Raw genomic sequence first — 20,227 nt, 5'->3', positions numbered from 1 at the left:
ATGAGTTTTGTCGCTCTCCCTGTCACTGCCCTATTCCTGTAAGCTCTGCCTTAACTGCATAAGCCTCAAACACTTATAATTTTAAAGTGCTTGAAGCTTGTGCAGATGAGGATGGAGCTTACAGGAATGAGGCAGGGACAGGAAAAGAACTTGCGGGGACGGGAAAATGAGTTCCCGCGGAGACGGGGAAAATTTGTCCCCTTGTCATTCTCTAGTGTGAGCACAAAAGAATACAGGGGCCCTTTTACTAAACTGCAGAAAGTTTGATGCACTTGCTGTGCATTAGTTGCAACATATAGGAGGAAATTGTATAAGTGGCACCTACAAGCAGAGGAGCCAACTTTTCAAAATTATTGGGGATGCTAAACCCATTTAAAATTACCTCTCCTTGGACGCAATCAAGGTGTATGTTCAGTATTAGGGGTGTTAAAGCACCTAGAGTTGGTTTCTATGCCTACAATGTAGTGTAGGCACCTACAAAAATATAAATCAATTTAAAAATTAGAGAAAATGATGTCATTACTGAGCTTTAACATGTTCATAATGACAAAATTTTTAAAGTAAATTGGGTGGTAAGCACCTACACCCAGACACCTACAACTATGTAGGCATGGTTAAGGTGGATTTGGGGGCCATTTTTTAAAAATTAGGTGCTGGTAGCTGCCTACATTAGGTGCCTGAATGTAGGCGAGTTAAACTCTGGCCTACATTAGAAATGCCTACAATGTAGGCAGGATTCTGTTAGCAATGCCTAATGCATGATTGAGCTGGTATTGCACGATGCTCACTTAGAAGAACATCAATGTTCATCAATACATTGATGTAGATGCAGAACTGGTACCATATGGCCTTGATGTGCTAAGCTCAGGAGGGGACAGTACCGAGGGAATCAATGTAAGCAACGGTGCCATATGCAACTTAAACAGGTCACTGAGCTCCCTTTGGAAGAACTCCTTCATTTGTTCTCGGAAGACTTACACTGGTACCTTTGGCTTAACAGCTGGTACCTTTGGTGCTGCAGGGTGTCGAGGGGTGGGTAACCTCGACGAGGATGCACACCTTGTACGAGACAAAGCCTGCACAGAAGAAGATCGATGGCATCAACGCTTGGCCTGCATCGAGGGACTTGATGCTGTAGAGGCCTGCGATGAATGCTGGGAAGAGGATGGCTTCTTAGCAAGCTTGCCTGATGGAGAGATATCATCTGATGCCGATGGTGGTGGCTATGCCAGTACCATCGTTACCGATGGCTTAGATTTATCACTGGAGTTCAGGACTGATCTAAACAGCTTTTCTTGCTGTATACGATGAGCTTTTAACAAGCATTTCTGTGGTATAAAACACCAAGTACAAGTGTCTACCCAATGCTCAGGCCCCAAATACTGTATGCACCACTTGGTGGGTCAGTGATGGAAATAGGGCGCTGGCACAGACAGCACTTTTTAAAACTGCTCAAAAGTTTAGACATGGCCGGAAAAATCTCAGCAGTGAAGTCAAAGGACTGACTGGTTGACACTGAGTATGCAACAAGCGAAGTGGAAAAACAAGGAAAGGCTTAGATAAAAAGAAACACTGACTGGAAGGTAACACAATTTTAGACGATTTTAGACGGAGTCCAAAAAAATACAACTTCTTTGTTCTGTGGAAAGCTAAGAACTGAGGAACCGCGAGCTGACATCGAGCAGGAATGCACTTGAGTGTGCACAATCTTGAAACTTCGCAAAGCTTAAAGTGACGGTACACTTTACACTGTCCGTAACGGGTTCCATGGATGACGTTACCCACATATAAGAATATGTTGCCTGCTTGTCCTAGGATAAAGACCTTCACAGTCCATCCAGACTGCCCAACTAGATAAAGTTATGGCATATGATAAGATGTGATATAGTATATCAAATAACAAGAGTTGACCCTAATCCCTCCACAAAAGGAGACGCAACCAGAAACAAGAAAGCTTGTGAAGAGTTGATGTCCAAAAGCAAGGCTTTATTTGAACAAATAGATAATCCACATAAAAATGTCTAAGGCCTGAACCAATGGAAATACATGGACCTAACATGGTCCGTGTTTCTACACTATTGTCTTCTTCAGGGGTCCTATGAATAAACATATATGAGTATGAAATGATGTGTGTCTTGATATACACTCTATGAAAAGGTGGAATAAAACCAATCCCTTGTAAAAAAAAATCTATAAAAATAAATATTAAATAATGTGAGTGATATGTGGAGATTTGAAAATGGTGACTGGTGCCATATCCTAGAGGATGAGTGGCCTCTAGAGTGATAATCGTGGTGTGAGTGAAAACTGTTTGTAGATGTGAGGTGACAAAGTGATAGATAGATAAAATACAAAGACCATATATTATACCTCAAATGGATAGCAATGTGCATAGAACCCTATGGAGTAAGGTAGCTCTGCAAAGAAGAATATAGTTGATAAAACCTAGAGAGATACATGTATGATAAAAAGTTACGTACCCTATAGGTCCTATAAGCAGGCTTGTGGATTAAATAATAAAAACTATAAAAGAGCAAAATGACATAAAAAGTATGAATAGAACATAAAATTCTACCTAACTTTAATGATTATAAAACACTAGTTTTTTTAGCCTGTTACATTAATAGGTGATAGAATAGATGTGTAGACTTAGGCATTTCTTTCTTTCTTTCTCTCTCCCTGCCCTCTGTCTGTCTTTCTTTCTGTCTTTCTCCCCTGTCCAGCAATACCCCTTCCCTGCTCCCCCTGTCCAGCAGAAGCCCTTCTCCCTTCCTTTTACTTCCCCCCTGTCCAGCAGCACCCCTTCCCTGCTCCCCCTGTCCAGCAGTAGCCCTATTCCCTTCCTCCTGTCCAGCAGTAGCCCTTCTCCCTTACTTTTACCTCCCCCGTCTCTCTCAGGCAAGCTCTCCTCCCTTTGTGTGGTGTGGGAGAGGGGAAGCCATTGCTGCGTATGCGCATGAGAACGAAACTGCCGCAGGCTCCTACTGTACATGTGGGGGCACAGAGGCACAGATCACGGACGCACACAGTTTGAAGTGCGCATGCGCGCTAAGGGTTTTATTATAGCGGATAACAACATCCCACCTAACTTTATTGATAATAACTGAGACTAAAAGCCTATATAATAAAACACATTGTACCATGATGTGATGATGCATCCTAAGCATATGATAGAGACTGAAGAAGAACTCTAAACCCTGAGAACACAAGAATCATAGATGGCCCTGAAAGTATCACATGAGAAGACGAAAACTGCACTGTGTTAGTATTAAAACAATGACAAACAGAAAATGGAGAACTAAAAATAGCCTAAAAAGTGAACCGAGAGCATAAAACCAGAGCTAAATACAGAATTCAACTAGGATCAAAATGGAGCTCAACTGACAAGGCAATGTATAATATAAGCCTTAAGACAATGACAACCTAAAAAACTAAAATATGATGGAAATCATAAACTTGGAGCCAAATCTAAAACTAAAATAGCACAAGCCAAAAAAGCATATTTATAAAATATATTATATTATAAATATAATATTAAAGGAAGAAAACACAGGGATCATAAAACCACAAGCTGAATCATGAAAAACAATGAGGCTCAAAAGTGAATGAGCCCAAGGGAATAAGATAAATTGGGAATGTGCGGTTAAAAAAAAGACCCAAAAAGCTTAAACTTCAAAATAGGCCATGTACAGTAAAAAAGCATAGACTTCAAAAAGATTCCAGAACTGTATGCATCAGTATTATGCACAGAGTAACTAAAAATACATACCTCGTTGTGACTTAATTTATAAACCAAGCGAATAATGCCAGATCATATGAGTGACCAAAGATTGAACACTTTAAAAACAACTTAGAGCTACAGCTGTAAGAGATGCATAAGAAACAAAAAAAACCTTACCGAAAACTCCTGCGCTGATGAGATGCACTCAATAGTGAAAGTGAAACTACACATTAGTAAGACACTGGAATTTGAGCCGGTAGAAAGGGTGCCAAAATATGTGTAAGAACCTGGTTGGATGAACTAAAAAGGGGGAGGAGCATCGGGCTGTCAATAATAGTATAAGAACCTGGTTGAGCAAGCTGAAAAGGGGAAAGCATCGGGCAGTCAATGAAAAATACTATTTAAAAAATTCCACTGGAAATATGATATTCAACCAGAGGCTACTGATGAGCGTGATAAAACCAGTCATCGGAAAGGCTGTCAAAGCTGATGGTAGAATAATGGGGAAATGAAAATAACTCCGATTGGTTAAAGTAAATTGTAGCTGATAAAATCCTAAAAATGATGAATGAAATGCCTCTACTGCTGGGGTCGGAGTTTGTCTAAGGCGTGCACGGGAAAAAAAACCTTATGAGTGCAAACAGTGTGTGAGGTCAGGTGGGAACATCAAATTGGGTATGATGGACCTTGCTCTATTGTGAAAAGTAAAATTGATGCCATAGCCCCAAAAAACCTACTGTGGAGAAAGGACCTACACTATGCAGTGCTCATGATTAGATACATATCGTGCCAATGGATTTAAAGATAACTCTGATTGGGTAAAGTAAAATTGTAACCAATAAACTCCTAACAAATGATGAATGAAGTGCCTCTATCGCTGGGGTAGGAATTTGTCTATGGTGTGCACGAGAAAAAAAACCCTATGAGTGCAAATGTGTGTGAGGGCAGGCGGAACATCAAACTGGGTGTGAATGACCTTGCTCTATCATGAAAAGTAAAATTGGAACCCTAGCTCAAAAAGATCCCACCGTAGAGAAAGGACCTTCACTATGCAGTGCTCATAAGATACATACCACCAGTCCAATGAGTTAAAAGACGAACAAGGCACCTAGGTGGGTATAGGTGGAACACAATCTTTATGAGAACACAGCAATAAGGTTAATTTTTAACCTGAAAAAGTCAGACCATGCCACTCCTTTCTATTGCAGGCTACACTGGCTACCAATTAAGGCCAGGGTCATTTTTAAATTTGGGCTGCTATGTTACAAGGTGTTGTTTGGCCTTACAGCTGACTATCTCATGGAACATTTTGTACTGACCATCCCCAAAACATTTCCAATGAATTTTGACATTCTTTGCCTTTCCTTCTGGTAAGGAATGTCGATACAAAAGGTACTTTCATAGATTATTTTCTTTTCAGGCAGCAGTTAGAGATAAAGAATTAAGCCAGTTAATAGCTAGTGTAGTGTCCTATAAACATTTCAGAAAGCTCCTAAAAATGTATCAATTTGATAAATTCTTATAAGAGATGATCTGTATTGAACAATTTGAATTGTAATTCCTGAGAATGTTCCAGCTTCTTTAAGTTGCAAACTGCATAGAACTGGAAGGTAATGCGGTATACAAATGATAATGTAATGTAATATTTCATAATCATTGACAATTTCTTGTATTTTAATAATTTTCTCTATCAACAATCAAGATGGGACATCGGACGCATGTGCTACAACCCATACCTGCTTGTCTAAAATACAGAGAAGAAATCGCCATGGCTGAATTTCTCACAGAAATTTGTGAGTCAGAAATTAGAGAATGACACGGTGACAAAATTCATCACCGTTCCTGTCCCCGCGGATAACCGTGGGAAACCATCTTCATGTCATTCTTTAAGGAGAGAGGGAAGAATCAGAGTATGAATGGCCACAACCACTGACCTGCAAGCTTTGCTTTGAAGAATGCTGGTGTAGAAGGACTGAGGTTGAAACAGACACTAAAGAATGACAGTCTCTGCTATCCAGAGCAGATATTGTGATGTCATAATGCCTCATTCCACCAGTGCCTAAGAGCCAATCACATCAGTGATGTCACAATGGCTTCATTATCCTTGGCTCACATAAGATTCAGAGTATGAATGGCCTCAACCACTGACCCGCAAGCTTTGCTTTGAAGAATGCTGGTGTGGAAGGACCAAGGTTGAAATAGACACTAGAAAATGACATGAGATTATTTCCCGCGGTTATCCGTGGGGACGGGAACGGTGATGAAGTTTGTCACCGTGTCATTCTCTAGTCTGAATAACTTAGCTACAATGCATGTGATCTCAGCTTTGCCCTTGGGGCCTAGCACAGTATTCCTATTGTTTGCAATGAACTTACAAGTATCCCACCTTTCACTGGTTTTAATCCTTGTTTCAGTCCCAGGCTAACAGTAATAATCCTGTGTTACTTTCCTTTGCTGTACCTATTTGTGATTTCTGAATTTGAATACACAATTTCAGAAAGGTTCCTGCATGTACCAGTTCAAAACCTATTGCAATCTACAAAAGTAAGTTTCTATTTCCATTCTATTTGATTATACTGCTTATCTTAAAAATCTAAGCAGTTTACAATGTATGCGCCATCTGACTTTATAAAATTCCATCAAATGCATAACTATACCTAGCATAACAACCATCTTATATTTAAGTATTAGTGAACAAAACACTGAAGAACTTCAAGTTCTTAGCACAACCCTTGTAACTTATTATCATTTCTCTCTTATTTTTCTTCGACGATTATTATAAACAAATACATCTGTATTTCAATTACTTTGGACAAACAGGCCACCGCTAGCTAAGACTCCCTTTTACAAAGCTGCGCAGCCGAGTGCTGTGCGGCAAATGCTCCGAGGCGCATTCAATTTCTCTGGATGTTGGAGCATTTACCGCACCGGACAGCTTTTGTAAAAGAGGGGGTATGTTTGTTAGGTACAAATAGTTTATAGCTGTGCCCTAATCATGGTGTCTCATAGCTAAATGCCACATTTATATTCTTGAGGATCATGAGTTGCAATTCCATCAATGGGTGAAATACTGATTTCAAATCTATTCTCTTGGATTGTGATATTCAGTCCAAAAAGTAGCTCTCTACTACTGTGTTTCCCCCAAAATAAGACAGTATCTTATATTAATTTTTGGCTCCAAAAAATGCACAAGGGCTTATTTTGGGGGTAGGTCTTATTTTTTTTTTCATGTACATGATCATCTCTCTCTTCCTCTCCTTCACCCCAATTCTTTCTCTCCCCCACATGTGCAGCATTTTTCCTCCCCTCTCACCCATCTCCTTGTGCCTTCCCTTTGCAGCATCTTTCTATCCCTCCCTCCCATCCCTCGTGCAGCAGAACCCTTGCACATCTTCTATCTCTCCCGTACAGCATCTTTCTATCCCTCCCTCCCCTCGTGCAGCAGAACTTGTGCACAGCTTCTATCTCTCCCTTTCATACAGCATTTTTTTATCCCTCCCTCCCATCCCTCATGCAGAAGAACCTTTGCACAGCTTCTATCCCTCCGTTTCGTGCAGCCAAACCCCCACTGACCCTCCCATCCTTCCATCTCTCCCTACCATCCAAACCCCACTGACCGTGTGACCTACAAAGAGCAGGGTCAGCAGCTCTCTAAACAGGCTGCTTCTCAGCCTTCTCCCGCTGGGGACTTCCATGTGCCGCGTTACTGATAACATCATCAGTGATGCAGCAGAGGGAATGCCCTAGCGGGAGAAGGCCGCAAAGCAGCCTGTTCAGAGTGCTGCTGACACTGCTCTTTGTAGGCCTCGCAGTCGGAGGGTTGGCGGGATTTGGATGGGAGGGAGAGATGGAAAGATGGGAAGGTCAGCGGGAGTTCAGCTGCACTGCGGGGGGCAGGGGAAGCGCTGCTGCCAGCGAATTCAGGGTTAGGCTTCTGGGAACTAGGGCTTATTTTGGGGATAGGGCTTATATTAAGACCTCCCTAAAAATCATGCTAGGGCTTATTTTCGGGGAAACACGGTAGCTACATAAAATATTTTTATGGCTTTATTTTGGTCACCTATAATAATTGTTTGCTTTATCCTAACATCAAAATAACCTAGATTTAGTATGCCTATTCACATACATTGTCAATAGATTCCTACTATGTGAGACACAGAGAGTTCAGTATGGTATATGCTAATAATGTAATAAATTCAGAAGTCACTTACTCTTCGGCCTTTTGGACCTTGTAGACCAGGGGGTCCTCTTGGCCCTGAAGGACCCTAAAATATAGATTAACAACATGCTTATTATACTCTAGCAAATGTTACTATCAACTAATAAGAGAAACTACCCAATATTCAGTGCTCCTGGCCAGTCAAACAGCACATAGTTGATTATCCACCAATATTCAGTGGGAGATGGCCAGCTATCTGTCGGTCAGAAGCTATCCAGTGACCGGCTATTTCATGCAACATAGATAGTCACTGCCAATATTCAGCAGCTGGCTGGCTAAGTTCAACAGCCAGACAGACATGCCTAAAAGTAGGTCTCTCTTTTGGTCACCAAGATTTAGCCAGCCAGTCACTGAATATTGGCTTAGCTAGCTATGTCTTGGTAGTCAATAAAACGCCGGAAATTCAATGCCAATTTCGCCACCAACTGCTGCCAGCCCCAAAGTATTTACTCTATCAGTGCTTTCCAAATGTTTATAAGCTCATTTAAACTCTTAAAAATTAAAGTAACCCTACCTGATGAAGAAAACAAAGTAGCAATCTTCCATTCTCCTTCCTTCCCTTATCCACTTATTCGTCCGTCAGTTATCCAAAGCATGGAGTTAGTAGGAGCCTCAGTAGTGTCAAAAATAGCACAGGACTTTGTGAGACAATGTACATTTACAGGGTTGTAGGAAGTTTTGCCCCCTGTTATATTTTGCCCCTAGAATTTTCACCCCCACATATTTCGTTCCCGGGAACTTTTGCCCTCAACATTCACTGCAGTATCATAATCATTAAGCATTGACTATACCACTCAACTAAATTTTTATGGCTACATAGCTTTTTTAAAATTGTGTACATTTCAAATCTTTTGCAGTATTTTTTGACCCACAATGAAATTTTATTTTATTTTTCATCAAAAAGTCTAAAATCAAATAAAATCGTAAAAGTAAAAAATACATAGTAGAGGGTCTAGGACATTTTCATTGCGGCCGTTTCAGTGCAATTAACTGTCTACTATGAATCTGTTTCTCCTCCTTGCCCTCCCCACTGCAGCATTACCAGTGTACCCCTCCCCGTCCTATGTGTGTGTGTGTATGTGTGTGTTGGGGGGGGGGGTAATGCCTCCCCACCCCCCAAGATCTGAAAAATAAAATTTCATTGTGGCCTTATTATGAATGAGTCAAAAATTTTAGGTCAAGTCAACAAAGATTATAAAGCATGTTCAGATGAACAAACATTCGCAAAATGAGGGGTCAATGCTTGCTCAGTAATGATTATGATATTGCAATTTAGTACAGCATTGAATGTTGGGGGCGAAATGTGGGGGATGAAAATTCCAGGAGTGAAATGTGGGGGAGGGGGGGCGAAACTTCTAGATGCCCACTTACAGACCCCAGTACACTGCCTAGATTTCTAGTTTAACTGGAAGCCCATACCGAAGAAAAAGGCAGGATCTGTGAATATTGAATAAATTACAGGCCTCATGCTAACTGCTTCTGCTGGGCATCGGTTACAGAACGAGGGGGAGCAGCTTTGTTTTTGATGATGTAAAACCATTTGGAGTTCCAACTCATAGATTGGAAACCATTGCTTTACATCACACTTGATATTTATCTTCTGGGTCATGGGATAGGTGGCAAAGTTCAGTTGTGGATTAGGAATTGGGTATCGGATAGAAAACAGAGGGTAGGGTTAAATGGTAATTTTTTTTCAATGGAGGACAGTAAACAGTGGCGTGCTGCAGGGGTCTGTACTGGGACCGGTGCTATTTAACTTATTTATAAATGATCTGGAAATTGGAACGACGAGTGAGGTGATTAAATTTGCAGATGACACTAAACTGTTCAAAGTTGTTGAAACGCATGCGGATTGTGAAAAATTGCAAGCGGACCTTAGGAAATTGGAAGACTGGGCGTCCAAATGGCAGATGAAATTTAATGTGAACAAATGCAAAGTGATGCACATTGGGAAGAATAACCTGAATCACAGTTACCAGATGCTAGGGTCCACCTTGGGGGTTAGCCCCCGAGAAAAGGATCTGGGTGTCATTGTAGACAATACGATGAAACCTTCTGCCCAATGTGCGGCGGCAGCCAAGAAAGCAAACAGGATGCTGGGAATTATTAAAAAAAGGATGGTTAACAAGACTAAGAATGTCAAAATGCCCCTGTATCACTCCATAGTGCGATCTCATCTGGAGCATTGCGTTCAATTCTGGTCTCCTTATCTCAAGAAAGATATAGTGGTGCTAGAAAAGGTTCAAAGAAGAGCGACCAAGATGGTAAAGGGGATGGAACTCCTCTTGTATGAGGAAAGACTAAAACAGTTAGGGTTCTTCAGCTTGGAAAAGAGATGGCTGAAGGGAGATATGATTGAAGTCTACAAAATCCTGAGTAGAGTAGAATGGGTAAAAGTGGATCAATTTTTCACTCTGTCAAAAATTACAAAAACTAGGGGACACTAGATGAAGTTACAGGGAAATACTTTTAAAACCAATAGGAGGAATTTTTTTTTTACTTAGAGAATAGTTAAGCTCTGGAACGCGTTGCTGGTTTTAAGAAAGGTTTGGACAAGTTCCTGCAGGAAAAGTCTATAGTCTTGTTATTGAGAAATACATGGGAGAAGCCACTGCTTACCCTGTATTGGTAGCATGGAATATTGCTACATATTGGGTTTTGGCCAGGTACTAGTCACCTGGATTGGCCACCGTGAGAATGGCAAATGCACCCCAGGTGAAACAAGTCACCACTGAAAATTCTTACATAAATTTTTTTCACAAAGATTGATTATAAAAGAATTTGTTACAAAAGATTTTGGCTTGATGTGGGATTATTTGCATAAATTGTGAAAATTATGCCACACGTTAGACATTTTTTAAAAATATGTTGCATAAGCGTTAGCTTCTTGTTTATCTCTGTCTGCCTCATGGCAGAATTCTGTGTTCCAGGCAGTCCATCAGGAAGTGATACTGTTATAATAGGGCTTAATGGAACTGATTTTTGGCAATGCCAGGGGATACCCATATATAAAAGTCTGATCCCTAGCAGTAATACCACAGTATTATGACTTGAAGTCTCAGCAGCCATTTTGGGCCAGAGAAGCAATGCGGTGAGAGCAAGTTGGCCTCACTCCTGCCCCACTAGGTTCCAGGGATCCCCCAGTAGGCCTGGGATGGAGTCAGAGGATGAGGGTGATATTTGATGATATTTTTGTTTCGGGGAAATTAACTATTCTTACTTATTTATTCTCTAGATTTGGGGGTAATTAAATTCCATGATGATTGCTCGGTTGTAAGTAGATGTAATCTTTTGTAAACCGAATAGATCTGCAAGGTTATGCGGTCTAGAAGTTGATTTTCATGTTATGTTATGTTATTCTACATGCATAACACTATTTTCTCTGTCACAGCTCCCTCCCTATGGAATGCTCTACCATCAGACATTAGACTTGAAGAATCCCTTGACAGATTAAAATGCAAATTAAAGACCTTCCTATTTAGGGATGCCTACCAGATATGAAAAAAAAGGAATGTGCCATCAACATTCATGGCCACACAGAGTAATAACCAAGAACTGCTTTTTCGAAGCACTATCCCCACCCTATTGTTATCTCCACCCATTTTTACCTCCTTTTTAATTTATTTTATCTCGATGCACTTTACTCCTCCTTACCCACGAATCCCCTTGTTACCATATGTCTTTCTCTGATTTAAAGCATGAATATACTTGTTTAGCCTGAACTGCAGACTAAACACTAGACAGATGTAGAACTATCTGAAAAGTCATGCAGTTTGTTGAGAAAACCTCATTGTTCACAGAAGCTTGGAACAAGGCAGAAATTTCCACACTGAAAATAATATTTTTGAATGAGCATAGTAAATGATTTTGCCTTGAATATGTATGAGATTATGAAATATATTAATTCTGTTATGCATCAGGACAGTTCCATTAGCCAGGGGTTTCAGTTCCAGTAAAAAGAATAAAAGTTAATATTGTCAGTTACAACAGTACAAAAAAAAAAAAAAAGAAAATTACTAGAATCGTTTAATAGCTTACCCTGTAAATGTATTATAATACACCAAATTAGAATGAAACTAAAACACCTGCTACATATGAAAATCTTTGCCTATACCCTATGAAAGATACAGTAAGCACACAGTATTTCATGTTATACAGTATAAAAGAAGTTATACTTACTGGTGATCCTTGTGGCCCAATCAGACCAGGTATGCCTGGTGGTCCTGGGTAACCCTACAATTTCAAGTTGAAAGTTAAAAAGCATGACATTTTATTTTCTAAAATAGAAGCAAAAGCATCCATTGTCACAAATTTCTAGTATGCTTATGATAACTTAGAAATACTCCATTTTTGGTCTTTGCTTCTTATAAAGCCATCAGAAATATGGTTAAGTTCTTAGCATCGACAGGAAAACACAGGAGAGTCAAGTCCACAATCACAACCCTCAGATGCGAAGGAGTGGAGAAGTCCAAAAGAGACTGGTGATCTCAAATTATTTCATAAAATCCTTTATTCCTTCAGTACAACATACATCGACTCGACATGTACATGTTTCAGCCTGAATGGCCTGCCTCAGGAGTCTCACAGGTCTGTGTAAAGAGTCAAAGAAACGCATCCATTGACCAATCCAACATCACATGATTCACGCTGCAAAACCGCCACCACTTGCAAACTGCATATGTCAAGTCGTGGTATGTTGTACTGAAGGAAGAAAGGATTTTGTGAAATAATTTGAGTTCACCAGTCTCTTTTGGACTTGTCCACTCCTTCGTGTCTAAGTTCTTAGCATTCTCATAAAGCTATGTTACTGTTAATCTTTGTACTGTTTGCTGCCAATTGTGCATGTTGATAGGCAAGGAAAATATAAATACATAAGGCCAGATTCTGTAATGGGTGCCTAAAAAAGATAGGTGCCTAAAGTTAGACGCCGATTTCCTGGTAATCACATTTAGGCACCCATTACAGAATCACACTTAGCAACGCCTAACTTAAAACTTAGGCACCTGTAATGGAGGCTAGTGTTTTAAAGGCTTACATTATAGGACGCCTAAATCCTTTTTATTTTTTTCAATTATGAGTTTGTTAAAGCTCATTGAAGCCAATTTAGCTAATTAACCCCCCACTCTTACGAAGCCGCGTTAGGGTTTTTTTTATTGCTGGCCATGGCTGTGAAAGCTCCGATGCTCATAGAATTTCTATGAATGTCAGGGTTTTTTTAATCACTGGCCATAGCGATAAATGCTCCAACGCAGCTTCATAAAAGAGGGGGGGGGGGGGGGGGGATACGTTAGGTGCCTAACTTTAGGTGCCTATTTGTTTGGGCACTTAACTTTAGGTGCCTTTTATAGAATTTCCCCCAGAGAGAATTGGGCACATGAAAAACAAAAGGAGGTTGAAATAAAAACACTGTTTTATATATATCAAGAATTTTTGTCATTTACAGTGGTGCCTCACACAACGAACTTAATTGGTTCCAGGAGCAAGTTTGTTATGCGAAACGTTCGTTATGTGAAACGCGTTTTCCCATAAGAATACATGTAAAAAAAAATAATTCGTTCTGCAGCATAAAATATGCTAAGATGACATAAAAAAAGATAAATTTTTGGTTATTATTTTTATTTAGATACATCTAAAAACATAATTGTTTTTTAAAACAACACACATTTTTTAAATTTAAAGACAGACTAAGTAGAGTCTAATTTTACAGTGAGAGAGGGCAGAGTCTCAGCGGCAAAAACTGGGACTTAACTGTTCATTTTTTTTTTTTCTACCGTGTTTCCCCGATGATAAGGCAGGGCCATCAAATAAGACAGCCCCCCCTTTTTAGAAAAAAATGTAAAATAAGGCACCCCCCCGCAAATAAGCCACCCACCGATACTTGCGCTTACCCGAATCGGGTGGTACGGTGGGTGACTCCGTGTGGTCCCTGGCACCCCCGACACGATCGGGGCAAGAGGGAGCTCAAGCCCTCTTGCCCCCCCCGACTCCCCGACACGATCGGGGCAAGAGGGAGCCCAAGCCCTCTTGCCCCCCGACTCCCCGACACGATCGGGGCAAGAGGGAGCCCAAGCCCTCTTGCCCCCCCGACACGATCGGGGCAAGAGGGAGCCCAAGCCCTCTTGCCCCCCCCCCCGACTCCCCGACACGATCGGGGCAAGAGGGAGCCCAAGCCCTCTTGCCCCCCGACTCCCCGACACGATCGGGGCAAGAGGGAGCCCAAGCCCTCTTGCCCCCCCGACTCCCCGACACGATCGGGGCAAGAGGGAGCCCAAGCCCTCTTGCCCCGCCGATTCCCCAACTCCCCGACAATATCGGGCCAGGAGGGAGCCCAAGTCCTCCTGGCCACGGCGACCCCCTAACCCCACCCTGCACTACATTACGGGCAGGAGGGATCCCAGGCCCTCCTGCCCTCGACGCCAACCCCCCCCCCCCCCAACGACCGCCCCCCCCAAGAACCTCCAACCGCCCCCCAGCCGACCCGCGACCCCCCTGGCCGACCCCCACGACACCCCCAACCCCCTTCCCCGTACCTTTCTGTAGTTGGCCGGACAGACGGGAGCCAAACCCGCCTGTCCGGCAGGCAGCCAACGACGGAATGAGGCCGGATTGGCCCATCCGTCCCAAAGCTCCGCCTACTGGTGGGGCCTAAGGCGCCTGGGCCAATCAGAATAGGCCCGGGAGCCTTAGGTCCCTCCTGGGGGCAGGGCCTGAGGCACATGGTCGGGTTGGGCCCATGTGCCTCAGGCCCCGCCCCCAGGAGGGACCTAAGGCTCCCGGGCCTATTCTGATTGGCCCAGGCGCCTTAGGCCCCACCAGTAGGCGGAGCTTTGGGACGGATGGGCCAATCCGGCCTCATTCCGTCGTTGGCTGCCTGCCGGACAGGCGGGTTTGGCTCCCGTCTGTCCGGCCAACTACAGAAAGGTACGGGGAAGGGGGTTGGGGGTGTCGTGGGGGTCGGCCAGGGGGGTCGCGGGTCGGCTGGGGGGCGGTCGGAGGTTCTTGGGGGGGGCGGTCGTTGGGGGGAGGGGGGGTTTGCGTCGAGGGCAGGAGGGCCTGGGATCCCTCCTGCCCGTAATGTAGTGCAGGGTGGGGTTAGGGGGTCGCCGTGGCCAGGAGGACTTGGGCTCCCTCCTGGCCCGATCGTGTCGGGGAGTCGGGGGGGCAAGAGGGCTTGGGCTCCCTCTTGCCCCGATCGTGTCGGGGAGTCGGGGGGGCAAGAGGGCTTGAGCTCCCTCTTGCCCCGATCGTGTCGGGGAGTCGGGGGGGCAAGAGGGCTTGAGCTCCCTCTTGCCCCGATCGTGTCGGGGAGTCGGGGGGGCAAGAGGGCTTGGGCTCCCTCTTGCCCCGATCGTGTCGGGGAGTCGGGGGGGGGGCAAGAGGGAGCCAGGCGGAGAGAGGGCAGTTAAGCGCAGTGCCTGCGCGGAAGGATGCAGCTCGGGCGACTTCGTTGTGTGAAACGAAGTTCGTTGTACGAATCAAGACATAAAGTTCGTTGTGCGCAGCGTTCGCTGTGCGAGGCGTCCGTTATGCGAGGCACCACTGTATACATATATGTATATATATGTACATATATATATACATATTGTGACCAGTCAGATGCAAGCCCTGCCAGAATCCTAGATAAACTAAAAAAAACAAGGGTAAAAGTAGAAACCCGGCATGAAAATTCCAGGATCTTCCAGGATGAGTTTGAGGAAGATAATATAAGCCACCACCAGGGGAGCTCTAGAGGCCCCTGGTCTACTGCTGACACTGCCAGATCAGGACACGCCCCTAGGGTAGATAAGCCAGCAGTGGCATTCAAACAGGGAAGCCGGTTAGGGAGGAAGTTTGGGTCTTGCCTCCCTAAAGATCCACCTAAGCCAAACAGGGACAACCGTCCTGTTCCCATGGATTGGACTGAGGCTGAACCAGCTAAGGACTTGTCAGGTCTCAGCGAGGAACCTATGGATTTTGAGGAAGCCTGTGCTGGCTTGGAATCCAATTATCCTGAGAGTATGCAGGTGGACTTGGCTTGTTGCCACAAACAGTGAGTGTGGTTGCTGTTGAACTGTTTGTGTGCTGTTTTGCTTTTCCTTTTCTCTAAATTGTTGGTTTTTGGTTTGTTGTGAGAAAGCTTGGAGAGATTGGGGAGAGGTTTTGCTTCCACCTTGGGAGGGAATTTTGAAAAGCTATCTGTAGGCTTTAATTTGCAAAACCTAATGCTATCTCCTATTCCTGGCATTACCTTAAACCTGCCAGAGGCTTTAATTAGTTTTAAGCACTGTGGAATTGCTGGAACCAGTGCACTGAACTGTATTTTTGTATATTGCACAAGCTACTTGGGAGTAGGCTTATGCTGGCTGAGGAGAACTGAACCCTCAGCTGCCAGTTTTGACTTTATTTTGGTTTTTTTGCCTTTTGCATTTTGCTTTGCTGGTGTTTTGGCCTACTGACATTTGCATCTTTTCTGATGAACTGTTTACCTTTATGTTGGAGATCAGTAAAGCTGAATTATGTTTTCATGAACCTGATTTGTGAGTTTTGATTTTCTGGTTAACTCCAGTCCAGTCCTGCAGGGTGACTCCATGCCGGGTCACACGCTAATGTACTGTGTTTTGTAGCCACCAATATCTCTACTGAGCCCTGCTCTGGGCTACAGGGGTGGCCACAATATATATGTACATATATATATGTACATATATATATATATACACATATATATATATATGTACATATATATATGTATATATATGTTTTTTTTAAATTTTGTGATTATCATTATGTATTAATAAGATTATATTGAGTGTATATGAAAAATGGACGGAAGAAATTGCATTACAATTATTATTATTATGGGGGTTGAGTCAGGGGCGGAGTTTGGGCAGGTTTGGGATGGAGTTTGGCTGGGGGTACACAAGTAATCAAGCAGAGACTCAAATATATACCAAGACCCCCATTTTTGGTCCATTTTTTGGTCCAAAAATCTCAGTTTATATCTGAGTATACGATGGAGTGCTGAAAAGTTTTCAGCCCAACCAAGAAGAAAATGATGATCAATGATTTGAAACAATATCAAAACATAGAATTTTGTTTCTGCAAATTAGTACTTAATGAAATAAAATAACACTCTTTTCAGCTACAGTGGCAAAATAACACTCAGAATTTAGGAAGTTGGTTGGTTGGGCTGAGAACTTTGCAGCACCCCCTCGTGTACCTTATTCCATAAAATGATGCAATAAGTAACATCTTAGATGAAAAAGAAAGGCACCACCACCACAAAGATGGATCCAGAAACAGAAGTAGATAGCAAAAAAGCAGTCAGCCATAAAAGTATGTCAGTCATACTGTTTGTGGTTGATTGACTTTTTATAAATGACATCTCTACATTTTCTGTGTCTTAGCTATGGGTGCTGCAAGAATATAAAAGCCTTTAGATAGTCTGGGAATATTATAATTGCAGCCAGTACATATTTGTTTATTAACACCCCCCCCCCTTTTACAAAACACAAAAGCGTTTTTTAGTGCGGGCCAGCGTGCTGAATGCTGTGCACTGCTCCAGTGCTCATAGAGTTCCCATGAGCTTAGGAGCAGCACACTGGCTGGCGCAAAAAAAAAAAAAAAAAAAAATACGCTTTTGTGGTTTTGTAAAAGGGGGGATAAGTCAGCTGCAAAGAATGTGGTTAGTAGGGAACTTCAGAAAGCCTTCACTGGACAGTGATCAGATGTGAATGAATTGTGAAAATTTCAGAGCCAGACCAACATGCCTTTCTCAAATCTAACCTGAAACTTCCATACAGTAATGCAATAGTAATTAATCCATGCTGATGCGTTTTCATTTATTTCAGCCTGCTTCTAAACAATGCATCATCACCCTGCATCTTAATTTCTTTATTCAGTTCAACACAACAAAGAAAAATGGGGAGACCCAATGATCCGCAGTGAAAACAATCCACCAATGAAAACAAAAACAAAAACTGTGGATACAGATGTTCTGGAGATAATTTATTAAACACTGACATATAAAACCATGAAAATTCAATTAAAAAAATACAATGAGAAAAAATACTGTGATAAAAATCCAACCAGACCCTACACGGTCTGTGTTTCGGCGAATAAGCCTTCCTCAGGGGTCCAATGGTTTGCAAACTCACATATAAAGAATTGGATTGAAAACAGTCTATTGTCTTTAAACCTATGAGCAAAGAACACCGCAGACAAGCTGAAGTAGCAAAAACAAATGCCGAAACACGGACCGTGTAGGGTCCAGTTGGATTTTTATCACTGTATTTTTTATCATTGTACTTTTTAAATTGAATTTTCAAGGTTTTATATGTCAGTGTTTAATAAATTATCTCCAGAACATCTGTATCCACAGTTTTTGTTTTTGTTCAGTTCAAGCCATGTTTTTGTACTAATACTGTACTTTAATAGCACTTACCATAATGCCTTTTTCTCCAGCAGGACCCTCAGGGCCGGGATTGCCACGCTCTCCCTTCAACAAATAATAATAGAATTATTATTATTATCCATGAGAATCTTGTCTACCTGAAGAATCCATCATCAAGTAATCCCGGTTAGAATATAAAGCTCTTTTATAAGCCTTACGGATCATGCTCTCAGGATACCCCAGTGCAGCAAACCATGTTGATAACAATCTTGCTTGTCTAACAAATTCTTCTTTAGTCTCTAGTGCCGGCCGCGGCAGTAACAGCTGTGATGCTCATAGAATTCCTATGAGTGTTAGAGCTGTTACCGCCGCTGCCGGCGCTAAAAACTGAGCTACAGTTTTATTTTTAAAAAGGGGGGGTATTTATTTAATTAATTTGTTTTCTATCCTGTCTTCCCCAAAGAGTTCAGGATGGGTTACACATTAACATACATTTATTTATTTAAAACATTTATATCCCACATGTCCAAAGTTCCATGCAGGTTGCAAATATAACATACATAAAACATAACATACAAACAAATTATGCATATTATTTCTTCAGCCTTAAACACATTAAGCAATACTGCTAAAACTGTCTATCATATATAATATATAGTTAACAGGTTACAATATGTCAGTTACAGTACAAGTTTTTTGGGGGATCTAATATTAATATCTGTAATACACAGTTTACAGATTAAATTTGTCACAGTTAAAGTACAAGATTTTACAATACAAGATTATATCCTAATGCGATGCATACCGAGGATCTTGCATCAATATGCATTTCTTTGTAATCTATCGGTCATGGTAGTTAGGTGAACAGGTATTTTTTTTATTGCTTTCTTAAAGTTCAGGAGTCCTTCAAGGGACTACAGTTACATTTTCTTTCCTAATTCTTCTCTTGAGTTGATGCGAACAATCACAGTATACAATCCTACATGATAAACTCCTTCAGCAGGATTTTCTTCCATCTTCAGTCAAGTTAGCAGGCTAAGGGGCCCTTTTACAAAAGCTTAGTACACGCTAATGGACATAGTTTACGTAAGTGCCATGTGCCCATAGGTATAAAATAGGACACGCAGCACTTTGCGTGCCCTAATGCCCCTTAGCATGCGCTAAACTTTAGTAAAAGAGTCCCTAAAATTGGAAGGTCCCACCACCAGCCCACAGGTGTTTCAGTTCTTGCAAGTTTTGCTGGAGTGCATTTCTGACCTTCAGCCAGTTGGTATCAGTATGCCTCATCAGATAGATTGGTATCTGTTCTCTCCATGGTTGTTGTTTCCTGATAGAGGTTGTCTTGTTTCTGTCTAGACTCCTACATAAACCTAATTACTATTTGGTTTCTTTCCTAGAGCTTGGTATGCAATACCTTAGCCAGGATTGCCATATTTTAAGAACAAAAACCCAGACATATGACCATGCCCTGTTCCGTCCCCATCTCTGCCCAGTTCTGCCTCCAGCCTTGCCCCCACAAAGCTTTGTCTTCTTCCCCGACGAGCTCCAGAGCTATTAGGATCATAGTGGCTTGTTCTAGGCGACACTTGAGCAGGGTCTTTGTTAGCAAAGGAATTTGTTCTGCCAGTTAAGAAGAAATGCATCCGACTCCAGGCAAACCTGAGTGTAGATTCTGGAGCAAAATATTGGAAGATTGTGATTGGAGGGGGATGCAAATAGATCTATCTTCAGTGTTCCCTATTTTTGGAAGATCTGATTCAGAGTGTTGGAGTTGAGAGCTCACTCATGCGGTTGGAGAAGTCTGCTCAAAAAGTTGGCCAGGATGTTTTGTCTTACCTCTAGGTAAACTGTTTTTAGGAAAATATTGAGAGGGATCACCCAAGTCCAGATATGAAATTCCTCCTGACAGAGTTGGTGA

The 20,227-nt window shown here is 42.2% G+C and overlaps 1 protein-coding gene across 3 annotated transcripts in view; it reads right to left on the bottom strand.

Moving 5' to 3' along the window:
• The window catches only part of COL24A1 (collagen type XXIV alpha 1 chain), a 460,026-nt gene that overhangs the window by 152,425 nt on the left and 287,374 nt on the right, over positions 1-20,227 (bottom strand). For all 3 annotated transcript variants that reach the window (XM_033916356.1, XM_033916354.1, XM_033916355.1), the window contains exons 26-28: positions 18,361-18,414; positions 12,120-12,173; positions 7,933-7,986 (exon numbers count right to left, since the gene is read on the bottom strand). In XM_033916356.1, the coding sequence (XP_033772247.1) occupies positions 7,933-7,986; positions 12,120-12,173; positions 18,361-18,414 (162 nt within the window). The remainder of the gene's footprint in view (positions 1-7,932; positions 7,987-12,119; positions 12,174-18,360; positions 18,415-20,227) is intronic.

The sequence above is a fragment of the Geotrypetes seraphini genome, chromosome 12, assembly GCF_902459505.1.
Source record: "Geotrypetes seraphini chromosome 12, aGeoSer1.1, whole genome shotgun sequence".
NCBI lineage: Eukaryota > Metazoa > Chordata > Amphibia > Gymnophiona > Dermophiidae > Geotrypetes > Geotrypetes seraphini.
This window is presented reverse-complemented; position numbering and strand designations above follow the sequence as displayed.